This window comes from Dreissena polymorpha, chromosome 13 (genome assembly GCF_020536995.1).
Source record: "Dreissena polymorpha isolate Duluth1 chromosome 13, UMN_Dpol_1.0, whole genome shotgun sequence".
NCBI classification, from domain to species: domain Eukaryota; kingdom Metazoa; phylum Mollusca; class Bivalvia; order Myida; family Dreissenidae; genus Dreissena; species Dreissena polymorpha.
The window spans coordinates 25,795,023-25,813,825 of NC_068367.1; the positions used below are offsets into that span (position 1 = coordinate 25,795,023).

The following is an 18,803-nucleotide window of genomic DNA, read 5'->3' on the forward strand; positions in this document are numbered from 1 at the left end:
TAACCTGCAGAGTGATACAGAAAAAGTATGTTTCCCTCTCTGAAATTCAAATAAAAACCTCTAATTTCCATTTATTTTTATTTTTAAAAGCAAAAAAAATACATAAGTGATACTTTGCATCTAAATTTTCGTGCAGTACTGTTCTTTATTTAATATCCTTCAAAAGCTCTTTTTTAGAACATGTGAAAGTTGGCAATGAAGCAGTCTAAACAATAGCAAGCACACAGAAATTGGCCAATATTTAAACAGTCAATACACAAGACTATTGCCAAGCAATATATGTCCCCTACCGGCTCCACCATTGTCAGATTTTTTTTTTGTTGTTGCCATAGCAACCAAAATTTTGACGTAGGAACAAAATGAAATGACATGAATAATGTCCATATTGCCATCTATCCATGTTCCAAGTTTCGTGAAAAAATATTAAGAACTTTTTAAGTTATCGCAGGATCCAGAAAACCACCATTTTCAGCAGTATTTCTAGTCTATTTGTTGCCATAGCAACCAGAATTTTAGACATAGGAACAAAATGAAATGACGTGCATAATGTCCATATTTCCATCTATCCATGTTCCAAGTTTCATGAAAAAATATTAAGAACTTTTAAAGTTATCGCAGGATCCAGAAAAGTGTGACAGACTCACAGACGTACAGGGCGAAAACCATAAGTCCCCTCCGGTGAAACCGGTAGGGGACTAATAAACATTGATCAATTAAGGCAGTTACCATAAATGGTCAATTGACCTTAACCTATATTTCATTTTGGATGCCAGTGTTTTTATTCTGTAAAATTCGAGACCGGTATTGGGCCCCATTCCCAATGGAAAACAGTTTGTTTGTTTTCAATTGGGACCAAACATTGCCAATTGAAGGTTTCAAAAAAGTATTCTTTTTTTTTACATCTCAACATTTAGTTCCATCTCCCATCCAGCTCTATAATTTGAACATAAGTAAATATTGAAAACACTTTTATTCTCAATTTTGAAGCATTTATTAGCAATACATGTACAACAACTTTAATAATTTCCCAATTTAAGTCAAAACAATGATTTTCCCTATGCAAAGGGACCTGGCCCGATTCCCCAAAATGGTGAAAAAAACACTGCATGCAATTCTTAACTTGACTAAACCCTTTCCCACTCAGAAGCAAAGTGAAAATGGCTATGTGCAAACAGCATAAATATGCTGTTTGCTGCCCATCAGTATCTAAGGGTTGGAATTAAAGTTTTTAAAATTGGAATCTAATAAGAAAGGTCTTCAATTAAATTTAACTTTCTAAGGGAATTCAAATGCGTAAAAATACGTATCTAAGTGGTTAATGTTTAAGGGGGGCTAAAATGCTGATTGCAGTTATTAGCATTGATCAGTGAATGTTCAAAAAGACCCTGAACACATTTGTATAGTTTTATATTTATTATTATATCTGTATTAGATAAACAGATGGAGAGGTTGTAGGCATTATCATGAACCAGATTTTTTTAAGCACAACATGTTGCATACTTCAGTGAGGAGAAACTGAAGGAAGTCAAATGTTTACCAGCATTTTCTTCATAAAAAGGGGTCATTATTCTCCTATAATGCAGGTCAGAGTCAAAATAGGGGAATTATTCTGCTAGATTGCAGGTCAGAGTCAAAATAGGCAAATTATTCTGCTAAATGGCAGGTCAGAGTCAGAATAGGGGGCATCTGCTAAATTGCAGGTCAAAGTCAAAATAGGGGGCATTATTCTGCTAAAATGCAGGTCAGAGTCAAAATCGGGGCATTATTCTGCTAAATGGCAGGTCAGAGTCAGAAAAGGGGGCATTATTCTGCTAAATTGCAGGTCAGTCAGAATAGGGGGCATTATTCTGCTAAATTGCAGGTCAGATTCAGAATAGGGGGCATTATTCTGCTTAAATGCAGGCCAGAGTAAGAATAGGGGGCATTATTCTGCTAAAATGCAGGTCAGAGTCAAAATCGGGGCATTATTCTGCTAAATGGCAGGCCAGAGTCAGAATAGGAGGCATTATTCTGCTTAAATGCAGGCCAGAGTAAGAATAGGGGGCATTATTCTGCTAAATTGCAGGCCAGAGTCAAAATCGGGGCATTATTCTGCTTAATTGCAGGTCAGAGTCAGATTAGGGGGCATTATTCTGCTAAATTGCAGGTCAGATTCAGAATAGGGTGCATTATTCTGCTAAATTGCAGGCCAGAGTAAAAAAAGGGGCATTATTCTGCTAAATTGCAGGCCAGAGTCAAATAAGGGACATTATTCTGTTAAATTGCAGGTCAGAGTCAACAAGGGACATTATTTTCCTAAATTGCAGGTCAGAGTCAAAAAAAGGGCATTATTCTGCTAAATTGCAGTTCAAAGTCAAAATAGAGGCATCATTTCTGCTTAATTGCAGGTCAGAGTATAAAAAGGGGCATTATTCTGCTAAATTGCAGGTCAGAGTCATGGACCGTGGTCAGAGTCAAAAAGGGGCATTATTTTCCTAAATTGCAGGTCAGAGTAAAAAAGGGGCATTATTCTGCTAAATTGCAGGTCAGAGTCAAAATAGAGGCATCATTCTGCTTAATTGCAGGTCAGAGTAAAAAAAGGGGCATTATTCTGCTAAATTGCAGGTCAGAGTCATGTACCGTGGTCAGTGACCTCTCAGGATGATCCCGAAGATATGTTTGAAGCTTTGATGGAATACCTGTAGTAAAAACAGTGATATGCATATGTTGCACTTTCACTTTAAACAATTTCTTAGTACAACAAGAGATGTGTTTGTCAGAAACACAATGCCCTCTAATGCGCCGCTTTGATTTTTTTTACCTTTGACCTTGAAGGATGACCTTGACCTTTCACCAATCAAAATGTGCAGCTCCATGAGATACACATGCATGCCAAATATCAAGTTGCTACATTCAATATTGCAAAAGTTATGAAAAAGGTTAAAGTTTTGGTAAAGTTTTTGAATATTTTTTTTTACCTTTGACCTTGAAGGATGACCTTGACCTTTCACCACTCAAAATGTGCAGCTCCATGAGATACACATGCATGCCAAATATCAAGTTGCTATGTTCAATATTGCAAAAGTTATGAAAAAGGTTAAAGTTTTGGTTAAAGTTTTGGAACACACACACACACACACACGGACACATACAATGACAGACAGGCCAAAAACAATATACCCCTGATCTTTCGATCTGGGGGCATAAAAAGAGGCATAATTCTGCTAAAGTGCAGGTTAGATTTATGGAACTTGATCATAGACTTTAAACAATGACCTTGAAAACATGTGTGAATTTCAATTTACTACCTACACTAGTATGATGTTGATGTTGCGCGTCAAAGACAAGTCGAAGTTAATTAATGAGACAGACATATATACTATCCTATAAATATATGTTATATGTTGCTAGTCATTAATCAATAAGGTTGGAATAAACACTAGTCAATTTACAAAACCTGACATAAACACTTATCAAATGGCAAGATGGATACAAATGCAACACCATGAGCACAAATACTGGTCAACATCCAAGGCGGAAACAATTACTAATCAATTATCAAAATGAACAAAACAAAATTTACAATTTCTTCACAAAAATGCTTTTAAATAAATAGGCCACTCTTTTTTTCCTTACAATGTGTTAAATTACCATTTAAACATGTTCTAACAGAACCAGGCATATACAGAATAACAGACCAGACAGACATGTACCTTTAGACTAAAAGCCAATTAGGCTTATCAGCTGTAATCAATGATTCTCACTCTACAGGCAAAACATTGCTAATAAAATCTGCTCAAAACGGGTTGTTATACCAAAAAAATTGCAAACATATTTCACAATAATATTCCTCTTCAAAACCCTAGATTCTACAGGCAGAGAATCTACAGGCCACATTAAGATACAATTTATTGCCTCTAAGAATGAACATAATTATGTATCTCAGTTTCAAAATGCAGGTTTCCATGTGAATGCAGCAAGCAGAGGTCTATAAGAGAAGACAAACTGCCTTTGTACCTGATGATGATTTGATTTTCATTACGTTATTCTATTCCACTCTGCCGTGTTTAGAATCTTAACAGCATTACATGGATGGATATTGTTTGCAATTCTTGAAGTTTAACCCATTTATGCCTAGCGTCTAGAAAAAAGGCCTTGGTAAACAGCGTAGACCCAGATGAGACGCTGCATGATGATGTGTCTCATCAGGGTCTGCGCTGTTCGCTTAAAGGAATTTATGTAAGAAATATCCTAAATATAGAAATAAATATAATAGACTTACCTAATTTTGGAAATAAATTGATCCAATTTAGAAGGATGGGAGAATCCACTAGGCATAAATGGGTTAAACATTACATCTACATGAAACATTATTAAGTTCTGCTGTATTTAAAATCTGGACAGCTTTTTACAGCATTAAACTGATAGAATATTGTTTGCAATTTTTGAAGTTTATATATTACATCAACATCAAACAAAACTTGCAGGTTAACATCTGACATTTGAAAGTTTCCACTTTGCTACAACTAATTCTTCATAGAATCCCACGAAATAGACAAATATGAGAAGAAATTTCCACGTTTTATGATAGATATTTTTCTAGACTGCGTGTATTTCGAAGTTCGTGAGATCCTTTTCAAACCAGAGGCTGAATTATGTGTGGACCCGGAGTGGGCCCCAGCACTCACACATAATCTACTTCCTACAGTCATGAAAGTTGGGGCTAATTGTGAGTATAGCTGCCAATATCTATTAAGTATCTGAGATTACTTTTAAGAAAACAAAATCAGGCAAGATGACATGGCTGCCATGACATAATCCATCATGCCATTGATGCGCCTAAATCTGCATTCTTTATACAATAATGTGATAAACTGTGAGCAATTTTTTTTATATTCAAGCTTTTGAAGTTCCCAGTTGGATTATCAACGTTTGACATTGACTTGTATGGGCCTTAATCTACTAGCCCCAGGCAAAAGGGCAAACACGAAATTCTATCCCTTACCAGTGTTTTTTTTGTTCAAATTAGGGTCCTGTAGGGGACCCATTTCCAATGGAAAAATGTATATATTTTTACCAAATGGGACCTACACATTCTAAAAAGATTTTCTATAAAATATTATATATATTTGTATACTTATATATGTCTCAACATCTAGTTCATCTCTTATTAAGATCTTTAAGTTGCACCGTAGTCAAAGTTATATTTTAATTACTTTTATTCTCAATTTTTAAGTATTTGTGAGCAAACAAACAAAACACTTTTTTCCCCAATTTTAGTCAAAACAAGGCAATTTTTCCTAATCCACAGAGACTCAGACCAATTCCAAAAATGGTGAAAAACCACAGGGTTCATGCAAACTTCGTTCATGACCAACCTGAATTCAGCTGTAGCCTGGAACGACTCCTGCTCCGTGATGGAGAACACGCAGAGGAAGCCCTCGCCGCTGCGGAAGTAGTTGTCCCGTATGGCGGCGTAATCCTCCTGCCCCGCCGTGTCCAGGATGTCAATCTGGACCTCCTCCCCATCCAGGACCACCTTCTTCCTGTAGGAGTCCGCCTTGGTCGGCTCGTAGTCCTCAACAAACTGAAAATATGACGCGCTTATTTGTGGGATTTTTTTTTAAGTTGGGCTCGAAATTCGGCCTAATTGTCAATCTCAAAAAGTATCATGACGCATTTTTCAGTGGGATTTTTTCAAAATTTGGGCTCAAGATTTGGCCGACATCCCTAATTTTGGAAATAAATTGATCCAATTGAGAAGGATGGGAGAGTCCACTAGGCATAAATGGGTTAATGTTGAAAACAAACACTGCATCTCACCTCCTCGTACATAAACTGCAGGGTGAGCGCCGACTTGCCGACACCACCACTACCGACCATGATCACCTTGTGTATCACAGCGGGCTGCGACGCCTTAGCCTTCGATGCCATGCTCGGTGAGAGTTTGGGATCACAAAATGCTGAAAAATTCAACGAAAACATTTCAGCCTCCCTCCGAGAAAACAGAATTTAATACCTGTACCTCCTTTAAACCAAAGATTCCATAAAAATGTACATCCTACAAATACCTACACATTTGTTATTTTGCGCTTTCCACTTGCCTGTGATCAGATTGAAACAGGAATAATCAATTAAAATATTTTCATTTCGCCAGCACTCCTGATTTATTCAATCGAACAACAGAATATTTTAATCTTGCATTGTGAGTGTTGGACACTGGTCTTTAGACCTTTAACTCTTTGCATGCTGGGAAATTTGTCGTCTGCTAAAATGTCGTCTGCTGAATTTGTAAAATAAGCATTTTCTTCATTTTTTTTCAAAGAATACTATCAGAATAGCAAACAGTTTGGATCCAGATGAGACGCCACGTTCTGTGGCGTCTCATCTGGATCCAAACTGTTTGCAAAGGCCTTTAAAATTCGGTTCCCGCACTGAAAGGGTTAAATAAAACCTACAGTACAGCCAACGCAACACAAACATAATCTGCTGCTACGCCACAGCCAGATTATTAGTACGCGGCGGCCGAATCATGTGTTCACACGGCATATCGCCATGGCACTCGGCATCGATCCGCGCAACTACGCCGAGTCTGTATTTACCTCGCGTACTTTCGTAGAGTAAATCCCCCGCATACGTACGCGGCGGATCGAGTAAAAAGATATCCACCTACATGTACATACATGTATGTGTAGCGTAGAAACTAAGATTTACCTTGGTTTCATAATTATTATTTTCACTTTTTATTAAGCGAAATGGCACGTAATGCGCTTTAACAAATTATCGTTGAATTAATTACGCGCAACTGTTAATGTTTCGTTCGATTATCAAATTATCATGATAAATTTGTAATCAAAAACGCACTTCCGAATTTTAATGCTAACGTGACCTTTGGCAAATTCTAGCGTCAAATAAACAATGCTAAAATATCCTTTGTTTCATAAAAAGTGTACGAAAATTATGCAGACATGTAGAACGTCGTTTGGAAAGTGTGGGTGTATTTTCTGTTGTATAAATACATTAACATCACGTCAGGCGTAAATCGTGTGTTCAGTGGAAAAAAACCCGCCCCTATTAGACGTTATTTCATCATCTCTTTAAATAGTAACAAATGCCAAAATGTTTTTGATACTTCAGGAAATATGGAGAATGTTTATGTATCGTAAATATTTACCAGCATTTGCTTTAAAACTGGAATATACGGGATTATCGGGTAATTAGTAGCGATATTAACTGTATAATATGAACAAAATAAAACATATTTATATAAGCATATTCAAACAATAGCTATAATAAGCTAATAATCAACAAAACAACAAATACATCTTCACTGTCTTCATTATTGATGTGGCTTCAAACTGCTAATTTTCTCAGCTTAAATATAATAGCAAAATCAACATGCAATTAATTTATAAATCCACCATATGCTGGAGCCTTGACTACTTGTATGTGCGAAAACATAATTACATGACCTTGTGTATGTGTGAAATACATACACTACGAGCGGGAAACAAACTTAATTGGCCAGACACATTAACTATTCTTACATGTATATGCTAATACAATCCGCCCACAATAAATTTATTATGATTTCAATTATAATTATAATTGTTCTTTCAAAATTTGTTAACTACAGTACAGCCAAAGCGGCACAAACATAATCCGCGGCTACGCCACGGCCAGATTATTAGTCCGCGGCGGCCGAATCGTGTGTTCACGCGGCGTATCGCCGTGGCACTTGGCATCGATCCGCGCAACGACGCCGAGTCTGTATTAACCATGCGTACTTTTGCGGAGTAAATCCGCCGCATACGTACGCGGCGGATCGAGTGAAAAGATATCCACCTACATGTACATACATGTATGTGTAGCGTAGAATTAATTACGCGCAACTGTTTATGTTTCGTTCGATTATCATTATTAAATTTGTAATCCGAAACACACTTCCGAATTTTAATGCTAACGCGTCCTTTGGCAAATTCTAGCGTCAAATAAACAGTGCTAAAATATCCTTTGTTTCATAAAAAGCGCGCGAAAATTATGCAGACATGTAGAACGTCGTTTGGAAAGTTTGGGTGTATTTTGTGTTGTATAAATACATGAACATCACGTCATGCGTAAATCGCGTGTTCAGTGGAGAAAAAAAACGCCCCGATTAGACGTTATTTCATCATCTCTATAAATAGTAACAAATGCCAAAATGTATTTGATACTTAAGGAAATATCGAGAATGTTTGTGTATCGTAAATATTTACCAGCATTTGCTTTTAAACTGGAATAAACGGGATTATCGGGTAATTAGTAGCGATATTAACTGTATAATATGAACAAAATAAAACGTGTTTATATACGCATATTCAAACAATAGTTATAATAAGCTGATAATTAACAAAACTACAAATACGTCGTCACCGTCTTGATTATTGATGTGGCTTCAAACTGCTAATTTTCTCAGCTAAAATATAATAGCGGAATCAACATGCAATTAATTTATAAATCCACCATATGCTGGAGCCTTGACCACTTGTATGTGCGAAAACATAATAACGTGACCTTGTTTATGTGTGAAATACATACGCTACGGGCGAAAACAAACTTAATAATTGGCCAGACACATTAACTATGCTTACATGTATATGCTAATACAATCCGCGCACAATAAATTTATTATGATTTAAATTATTATTATAATTGTTCTTTCAAAATTTGTTAACTGCATGTAACTAATAATTAAAAAAAAAAAATTTCATGATCGCATCGACTCGGCATCATGTCGCGGACCGCGGCATGCCTCGGCGGACAGATGCGAAGTTTCGCGGCGAAATGCGACTTGCCGCCGCATACTGACGCTGCTTCAACGACTGACGCGGCATCGACTCGTTTCGCCTTGCCGCCGCGGATCGCGAAATACGTTTGTTCCGCTTTGGCTGTACTGTACATGCAACTAATAATTTTTAAAATATTTTTTATTTCATGATGCGCATCGACTCGGCATCATGTCGCGGATCGCGGCATGCCTCGGCGGACAGATGCAAAGCTTTGCTGCGAAATGCGACTTGCCGCCGCATACTGACGCGGCTTCATTGACTGACGCCGCATCGACTCGTTTCGCCTTGCCGCCGCGGATCGCGAAATACTTTTGTTCCGCGTTGGCTGTACTGTATTAAAGTCAATGATATAAGAAATAACTGATGCCATGCAGTGCCTTCCCCAGGAATTTGTTCAGGCGGCCCGGGGGTGGGTCCGGGAGGGGTGTCCCCTCCTGACGTTGATTTTTTTTTCATTTAACGTGTCAATTCACGTTCTGTGGTGCGTTATAACTCAAAGAAAAACAGCGTCAAAAGACGTCATTTGGTGCACTATGACTCTTCAAAAAAATCCCCCAGTCATTTAAAAATATTTTTTTTTATTGTTTAATTGTTTTAAAACTTTTCCGCACAAATAGTAAAATCCCGACTCGAACGATTCCCCAATACATCCGTTTCAACCCGACTCTATTACTGTATACTTACTATTTTTCAAGTTTCTATTTATTACCCGATAATCCCGTTTATTCCGTTTTTATCAATCTCTTTCTGGTAAATATTTACGATAAAAGCTTTCAGTTATTTCTTTAACACAAACCTTGCCATTTTTTAAGTGACTATTTATAGATTTGATGAAATATTGCCTCTGAATATGCGTCAATCCCCTGACCTGTTGTGTGCTTGTTAAAACGCTCAATACACGTCATTTGTATGCAATAGACGCGACGTTGTACATGCTGCATAATTTTCGCGCTCTTTTTAATTGAGAAAAAGATTCGACACAAAATAAATTTGCACTGCTTATTTGAAGCAAAAATATTTAACGTTGCGGTAACATTTACATTCGGAAGTGTGTTTCGGATTAAAAACGCGTTAACATCGACTTACGGTAATGGGTTTCGGATTACAAATTTAATTATTCCCATTTGAGATTTCAACAAATATTAACCGTTGCGTTATAAATTCAACGATAATTTGTTTACACACTTTACGAGTCGAATAAATGTTTTGACGGAATTATGCATGAAATTCACGTTGTCCACGAGGATCACGGCCGGTTGCCATCATCAGTCTTCTAACTATCGATTATCGGACGAAACATTTACAAGTGTGCGTAATTAATTCAACGAAAATTTGTTAAAACGCATTACGTGTCGAATAAATGTCAAAAAAACGAGGTGAATAAATGGACATGTTGAAATATACATGTTCTGGAATTAAATAAATTGTTATCACATAATTGTAACCGCTATAATAATTAATTGTTTACCGCTTGCAATTAATTTCTCGTATTAATTATGAGTCATAGGTAACACTTGTTTACAGTAAAAAGGTGTGATGATGATGCCCGAAACCGTCTTTAATGTTGTGCACTGTACTAATTACCGGTTTTATATTACTCAAATGGTACAACTATTTGCTAATCAAGCTGCGATAAACTCTTATTTCATGCCCGACGTCAATCAAAAATAATGGTCGATAGTTAACCCCGCCCCCATAAGCATTTGCGTAACCGATTGGACGATGAACTTCACAGTTTGACGACTGGAAAGTTACCAGATACATCCTTGTCAGCATTTAAATGACCGTGTAATGTTAGAATAATCGATACGCGCGTCATGCTATTCTCTTATCAGTGGATTATCCATTACCCCATGTGGTGTTTATGGCGATTACTTGTGAAAGTAGGTACCGAGTGCTCTTTTAAAACAGGGAATATTGATACACTGATAGGGAAACCTTGATTTTTTTGGACAATCTCCACTTTCTTTTACTGAAGAATACACTGATCGGAAAATTTCAAGCGCCCCGGGGACTCTGATTTCGAAATTCAAGCGCCCCGGCAAGGGGCGCTTAAATGGCCTGGGGAAGACCCTGATGCCATGCATGAATGGGCAGATATTCAATCAGGGGATTATTTGAGGAGTGTAATGGTTGATATAAGTTGTAAATGAGCTTTTCAATTTTTTGCTTTTCACATGCCATATTAATTATAAGACGTTTCAATGGGTTTTAAATGTTCAAAAATAGTTGTACTTCAAACAGGCTACAATTATGGCATTAATATTAAATGTTCATTTAATGATTATGCTGTTAACTTACCCATTTTAAATATTGCCATCATAAAACAATTTCAGAATTTATTTGGACTAAAATCAATACAGAAAAGGAATACTGACTTCTTTTGTGTAGATTTTTTTTATCATATATTGACCACGGATGATGTTGATTTTGTTTTTTATATATATATGTGAAAACAAGATAAATGTCTATAGCACACAGATGCCCACCCCCCCCTCATTCCATGTCTGTCTCACAACTCAACCAGCCATTTTTTTGCTCACTTGGAGAAAATTGGGCGAAAAACCCTATAATTGGGACTTTGGGAAATTGGTATATTTGATTTTTGCTCACAAATACTTTAAAATTTATAACTTACTGGTGTCAAGTTGTCAATATTATATTAACTTTGGTTCAAGTCATAGAGCTGCATAGTTAAACTAACTTAATGTTGCATAAAAAAAAAAAAAAAAAATATTATATTTGTTTTGGAAACCTTTAATTTGGATTTTTTTGTACAGCACTTTGGAAATATGTAGGTTTTTTTTTCTGATTTGGAAAGTGTCGTTTTCCGATACTTTATAAAGAAGGAAAAAAAATGCTGTCAACATGCATAAAAAACAAACTCAAACTTGATCTGATAGTCATCCTCAGCCATTTTTTTCCTTCTTTGTAAAGTACCGGAAAACAGCACTTTCCCAATCTGGGAAAAATTACATATTTCCCAAATGAAGGTTAAATTATTTTTTTTAAATGAACTTTAATTAATTTATTTATGCAGCTCTATGGCTAGAACCTTAGTAAATATAATATTAACAACTTGACATCAGTTATTCCCAATTTTAAGGTATTTGTTAGTAAAAATTAAATACACTAATTTCTGAATTTGAACATTTCACAACGCATTTTTCCCAATTTCAAGGTTTTCACGACTCAATGTTTCCCAATTTTGAGGTTTTCACGACTCAATTTTTCCCAATCGGAGCGGTACGGGTACTTTTCCCAATAGGACAAAAAAAATTCCCTGAACCTGGTTGACTCACACACCTTTAATTAGGTAAATATCTTAAAGTGTTTTGCAAACAGTGGTGGAAAAGTGATTTTTTAGAGAAAATCAGCTCAATATCTGAAAACGTATAAAAAAAAAACCTCCAGAAAACAGTTATTATAGAGAAAGTTTCTAAGTCCAAGGCCCGTCACTTCATGAAAAAACATGGACCAAAACAAACCTCACGCTAGATATGTTGATAGACGAACACACCCAAAATAAGGTAAATATTTGCAAGCATTTAACAAAACAGTTCGGAAAACTGTGAGTGTAAAGAAAATTTCTTAGTCCAAGGCCCATAACTTCATAAAACAAGGGCTGTTTGTAAAAACATGCATGCCCCCCCATATGGGCTGTCAGTTGTAGTGGCAGCCATTGAGTAAATACGTTTTTTGTCACTGTAACCTTGACCTTTGACCTAGTGACCTGAAAATCAATAGGGGTCATCTGCCAGTCATGACCAATGTTCCTATGAAGTTTCATGATCCTAGGCTTAAGCATTCTTGAGTTATCATCCGGAAACCATTTTACTGTTTCGAGTTACTTTGACCTTGACCTTTGACCATTTGACCTGAAAATCAATAGGGGTCATCTGCCAGTCATGATCAATGTACCTATGAAGTTTCATGATCCTAGGCATAAGCATTCTTGAGTTATCATCCGGAAACCATTTTACTATTTCGAGTCACTGTGCTCTTGACCTTTGACCTAGTGACCTGAAAATCAATAGGGGTCATCTGCCAGTCATGATCAATGTACCTATGAAGTTTCATGATCCTAGACCTAAGCATTCTTGAGTTATCATCCGGAAACCATTTTACTATTTTGAGTCACTGTGACCTTGACCTTTGACCTAGTGACCTGAAAATCAATAGGCAGGGCTTTCCTTAGACCTCAAAAATCAAGAGTCAATGACTCTTGGGACCATATTTTCAAGAGTCAAAATCAAATTTGTATGAGTCATAATAATAATGCAAGAGAGTCAATGATCTTTTGTACTTAAAGCAAATTACTAACATATAATATATGAAAAGCAACAAATTAACAAACATCTAAACATTAATTTCTTATACATTTGTATTCCAGTCAATAAAAGACACAATAAATGTAAACATCAATTGTGACCAACATTGTGAGGCTCAGCATAGTGAAATCAATACGAAAAAAACACTCGCACTGGTACTAAGATAATATATATCAGGGGTGTCAAAAATTGTCCCAAATTCGAAATCCGGAAAATTAAGCAGAGAGTCTGAGACCGTAAGATAAAGGAAATAGAGGGCATAGGCCATCAAGCCCTAGCTAGCTTATTGTTATTTTTATTGTCTTTATATGTGCAATTTCTTGTGACTACAATGCGAAATTGTATTAATCAGACCATCTGTAACACCGCATGTGTATTCGTCATTCTATAAAAATGGTATAAAGAACGTTAAAAATAAATTAAAATCGACGAATCACACCGTATCCGAAAACGACTGTCCGAAAACATGTCGTGATACATATTTTGCATGTGAAATAAAATATGCATTTTGTTTGACTGCAAAAAATGAAAAACAGAAATAAGTAACCTAGCAAATACGCAATCAATATATAATTCGGTTGACATATTGTTTTGAAATATGATATTGCAGTACTTAACTTTGCTAAAAGAGAATTTATAGATGGCGGACATAAGCAACGTTTGTAGAATGGTATGGGTTTCGGAAAGTAGCCAGGGCTTTCCAAAATTAGACCTCAAATCTCATGAGTCAATGACCAAATTTTCAAGAATCAAAATAAAATTTGTATGAGTCATAATAATAACACAGGAGAGTCAATGATATTTTGTACTTTTAGCAAATTACTGAGATATAATATATAAAAAGCAACAAATTTACAAATATTCTCAAAAATGCTCCAGAAAAGGAAATGGCAGTGTGTTGAAGACATGGACAAAATATTTGAAAACTAGCCTCTGTGCTATGCCTGGCAGTCTGTGGCTGATGACATTGTTTGTAGTCTCTCATGTTTGCTTACACTAATAATAATAACCTTTGTTTGACCTTAGTTCATGAACTCATGAAGAATATGGTTCATGAACTATTCACTGACAGTCCGTGAACAGGAAATGAGCCAGGCCACAATTAAAATATTGTTGGTTTGCCCTTTACCGACCCTAAATTTTACAGGTGGGTAGGTAGGTAGGAAAATTATTTTATTTTATTTGAGAAATTATATTTTTAATACACTAATTGTCTATGAATATTTAAAACACTGTTATTAAAGCACTGTTGCAGTGTAAGAAGCCCTATGTAGCTTAACATTATCTTGTTTGCTGTTTCTTGCATATATTAATATCAAATGCATGCTTGTGTGTTATTACATCAAATATTTGTTCACTATATGATGTTAATTTCTTAAATGCATTTGTAATTATTTAACAGCCAGACAGCTTTTATTTTTAACTTAAACCTTTCCCTTAAATTGGGCTTAATTAGCATGCAACAAGCATAATTCAGGGTTTTTTTTTAGAAAAAGGGGAAGACGCTGGACGCTGGGTAAAAGGGGAAAATAGAGCGCGAAAGAGACATATTTGGGGGGAAAAAAAACTGTTCATTTCAATGTCTATGACTCACCTACAAACTTCAGGGTTTTTTTTAGAAAAAGAGGCATGTCTCTGACCTTTTTGTTCTAAAACACATGAACAAGTATGATATTAAAGTCAAAGTCCTAAATAAAACTGCAGGGGTAGATCTAATAATGGGAAATGTTTTCAACTGGGGCCGGGGAATGATGTCAATATTGTGATTTCAATTTCATGATGAATGGGTAGACGATCTAGATCTGCTACAGTATTGGAAGGGAAAGGTGCGGCAGCTGCCGATTGTCTACTTTCACTTTCACATTAATCCGACAGTATTAATCCATGCTGATTACATGTACCTTCCAATCCTGCTGGGTTTCAACGGTTTTTGATGATTCATTTTTTAAAAATGCGTCAACGCAATTAATAGTTTCCGAGTCCGACATTTTATTTTGTTCGTGATGAACGCCAATTGTGAGACTTTTTTCTGTTTTAAGGTTTATATCTTGGCTTTCACATAACCCGGATGAAAATTCAACTGGTTTCCGGTAATTAATGGACGAAAAAACCCTTCTCGCGCAAGACCAGAATCCAGTAAAATAGTCACATGATTAATACGATTAGTTGCCCGGTTTCCATGACGTAATTTAAGAGCTATATTTAGAATCACTGGGATTCCTAGATTTGAGTGTTCGTCGGGAGAGAGCGAGATCGTTGTACATGGTACAAATTGGATAAGTGTCGACTTCCCAAAAGAAAGAAAAAAACATTTCTTTGAGGGTAAAATATTATATTTTGGTGAAAAATTATATTTTTGGAGGGGAAATGGTATTTTTAAGGGAAAAATTCTGGTAGGGGAAGACGCCGAATATCGGCGTCACTTTCTTAGTAAAAAAACCCTGAGCATTGAAGGAGTGTAGAAAGACAGCCCAAAGCCTTTAATGGAAAAATTCAGACATGGCGAAAGACCGTCACATTTTACAGGCCCGACTTGCCTACCAGGAGAAACAATTCACAGGCCAGTTGAAATTTTTACAGGCCTCAATTTTAAGTGTTTGACCGGTTAGTGCATAGTCTCGGCATGGCAAAGTAAATTCATAAAAGGGCAAACTGAACATAAGCATTATTTCTTCTTGAATGCTCTGAGCTTTTATGAGTACATACGTACAGCTCAGAGGGTCAATAGCTGGGAGTTGTATTATTGCAACTAACATAAGCATGAAAACTTGATTTGGGGAAATAAATTAAGGGTGTTAGTTTCAGTTAGTGGATATATTAATGCTTTAAACATATATACTTGAGTGTTGTCGATGTATTTAGCTAAGAGACATTAATATATTAAATAAGTTTACCTTTACATATCCATTTCACTAATATGCCAATACAGTAAACTGTTTAGTGTGGCAAACATAATAAAGCAGAATATGCACATGAATCTGATTAAACACAGATCCACTTGCATATAAATCAAATCATGTTTGTCTTTTATTTTGCATTTTCGAACAATAATCCTGTAACTGTTAGATGTATTTTTCTTTGCGAGTAGACTGCATTCCAATTTTCAAACACTTGTTCTGTGACATTCAGTTCATACATTTCATAAAAAAAAAGAGTTTTATTTGTATCTAAAACGTATGCTCCATCGTAGAATGACACGCTCTTTTCATTAATCCATACTAATTATATGATGTCCATCGTAAATTCGATAGTCATTTGTCCTCGCTGAGCATCGTTATTTCTTTCCATTGTCCGCCATCTTGGATCACGTTAACAACATGTGTACAACCAACATTAACTCGTATATGTTTGACTACTTTCGCGAACCAATAGTTAAGTATGATGTCGTTCGGCCATTTTCACGAACACCGCCGATCGCCATTCTGGTTATAGACGCTTGCATTACTGTCCATTCTGGGGCATATGAAATTCCAACCATCGGAGCGACCTACAGTACAGGCAACGTGTACTTTGACAAACGCCACTAGTTGCGGTGTTCATTTTACGGTGTTCGCTTACCAAACGACCCCCGCGATGGGTGTTCAGATCAAATATTCGCGGGGGCTGTTTTCCATAAGGTGGACACAGCGAATCACCGCGGACCCATAATATCTACCGCGGTGTTCATCGTGTTCGCTAGAAATAAAATAATTAAACATAAACATAGGTCGGTACCAATTTGCAGAAAGAATCTACCGTGCGTTTGAATGTTAAAGGTGTCATTTGGTGTCTAAAAAATTAACAACGATTACGAACAATCAAAATCGATTACTGCATACATGCAAAAATTCCCGTCTCTTTCCATTGCCCGATAATCCCGAGATTTCCGATTTCATTCAAATTCTGGTCAATGTTGACGATAAAAGTGTGATAGAAATACAAAAATCACAAACGTTCGCCATATTTCTAAACTATCAAATGAATTTCGGCATATTTTTCTTTTTAAAGATTTGATGAAATAAGCGCCCAATCAGAACAGGTGTATTCCAGCATTCGTAAATCACCTGACGCCTAGTGCGCGCATTGTGTAGAGTTCATGTTCTGTTACAAATTGTAGCCACAAATAAATACATGTATATATGCCCATGATATTTTCATTTTCTTTGTTCTGAACCATAAAAAGCGCGCGAAAATTGGCGTCGGTGTATTTATTTTTTACACAAAATCTTCGTAGCGCAGACAACATTGGGATCTTTTAATTTCGATTTAAAGTTTCGTAGTAAATTTCTTCTCAAGTACCGGGGTAGCTCGTGAATGATTTGGAATTGACATTTCATATGAATAAAATAAAAATCAAACACGCTGTAACACGCTATATTTAGATTTCATGCAAAATGTTCAAGTCATTTTCTGGAAATCGGGAGAAATGAAACCCAATTTTGTGAAAACAAAAAGGGCAATTGCATTGATTTACACCATAAAAGTTAATCGTATTGATCATCTAAACGCTTAGTTTTAGTTTCCAACTTAACGTACTGCCCAAGTTTAAGTACGCATAAATGTGCACATAATATCTACATGTACATGAAGTATATGATTTTATTTTGTACATGTAGATGTACATTTAAAACGTGTGAATGACCCTCACAGACAGGTGTTTACGGTGGCTGCGCAGCATCGCGGTGATCACGGGTGTTCCCGTTAACGATAGCGTGCAATCGCGGCGATTTAGGGTGTTCCCGAACACCGCGGTCAGTAGCGCGTCCGCCCCCCGCAAAATGTCACCCATCGGGAAAATAAAGTACACGTCGCCTGTACTGTAGATCGATCAGGGGCGATAATAATGGACAGGGATATAAATACGCGCATGAATAAATATTGCAGTCTGCTCTTTTATGATCGGCGAAAAAAACAAAAATAAAAAAATACGTTTTCAGAAATCGCAATAAAATTTTTTGAGTCGGGGGGTAAAAAGTGGGTCGGTCGGTAAAGGGCAAACAAACTCAATTTTAATTTAGGCCCCATTGAAAAATAGAATAAAAATGTTCATGAAATGTTCATGAACAGCAAACCCTGAAGAATTTTTCATTTTTTTTGTTGTTCATGAATAGTTCAAGAACACTTCATGACATTAGGGTTCACAAATTGTTCATGAACACTTAATGCCATTAGGGTTCAAGAACAGTTCATGAACACTTCATGCCATAAGGGTTCAATAATAGTTTATGAACACTTCATGCCATTAAGTTTCAAGAATATTTCATGAACACTTCATACCATTAGTGTTCATGAACAGTTCATGAACTAAAATTTCAAGAACATTTCACTGACATGGCTCATTTCCTGTTCACTGACTATTCGTGAATTATTCATGAAATTGGTTCATGAATATTTCACCAATAATTCGTGAACTGCAGAACAACATTTGGCAGGGGATAGCCCAGACACGAATTGCACTAAATGCACAGTTTACAGAAAATTTCAAAGGGCCATAACACTGTGAAAAATCATCCGACCATAATTGGCTGATAATATGCACATCTCCTGTTGGTAGTGAAGCTTCCCATTAAGTTTCATTGAATTCCTGTAAAAAGTTGCTGAGAAATAGCTCTGACAAGAATATGTACAATGGAAAATTTCAAAGGGCCATAACTCTGTAAAAAAATCATCCGACGAGAACCGGCTG

At 36.3% G+C, this 18,803-nt stretch overlaps 2 protein-coding genes across 11 annotated transcripts in view; both read right to left on the reverse strand.

Moving 5' to 3' along the window:
- The window catches only part of LOC127854951 (ras-related protein Ral-A-like), a 226,443-nt gene that overhangs the window by 29,332 nt on the left and 178,308 nt on the right, over positions 1–18,803 (reverse strand). The window lies entirely within an intron of this gene.
- Positions 1–18,803, reverse strand: part of LOC127854950 (ras-related protein Ral-A-like) — a 42,219-nt gene that overhangs the window by 20,094 nt on the left and 3,322 nt on the right. Inside the window, exons 2-3 of the mRNA XM_052390150.1 lie at positions 5,803–5,942; positions 5,358–5,566 (exon numbers count right to left, since the gene is read on the reverse strand). Of these exons, the coding sequence (XP_052246110.1) occupies positions 5,358–5,566; positions 5,803–5,913 (320 nt within the window). The 5' untranslated portion in view covers positions 5,914–5,942. The remainder of the gene's footprint in view (positions 1–5,357; positions 5,567–5,802; positions 5,943–18,803) is intronic.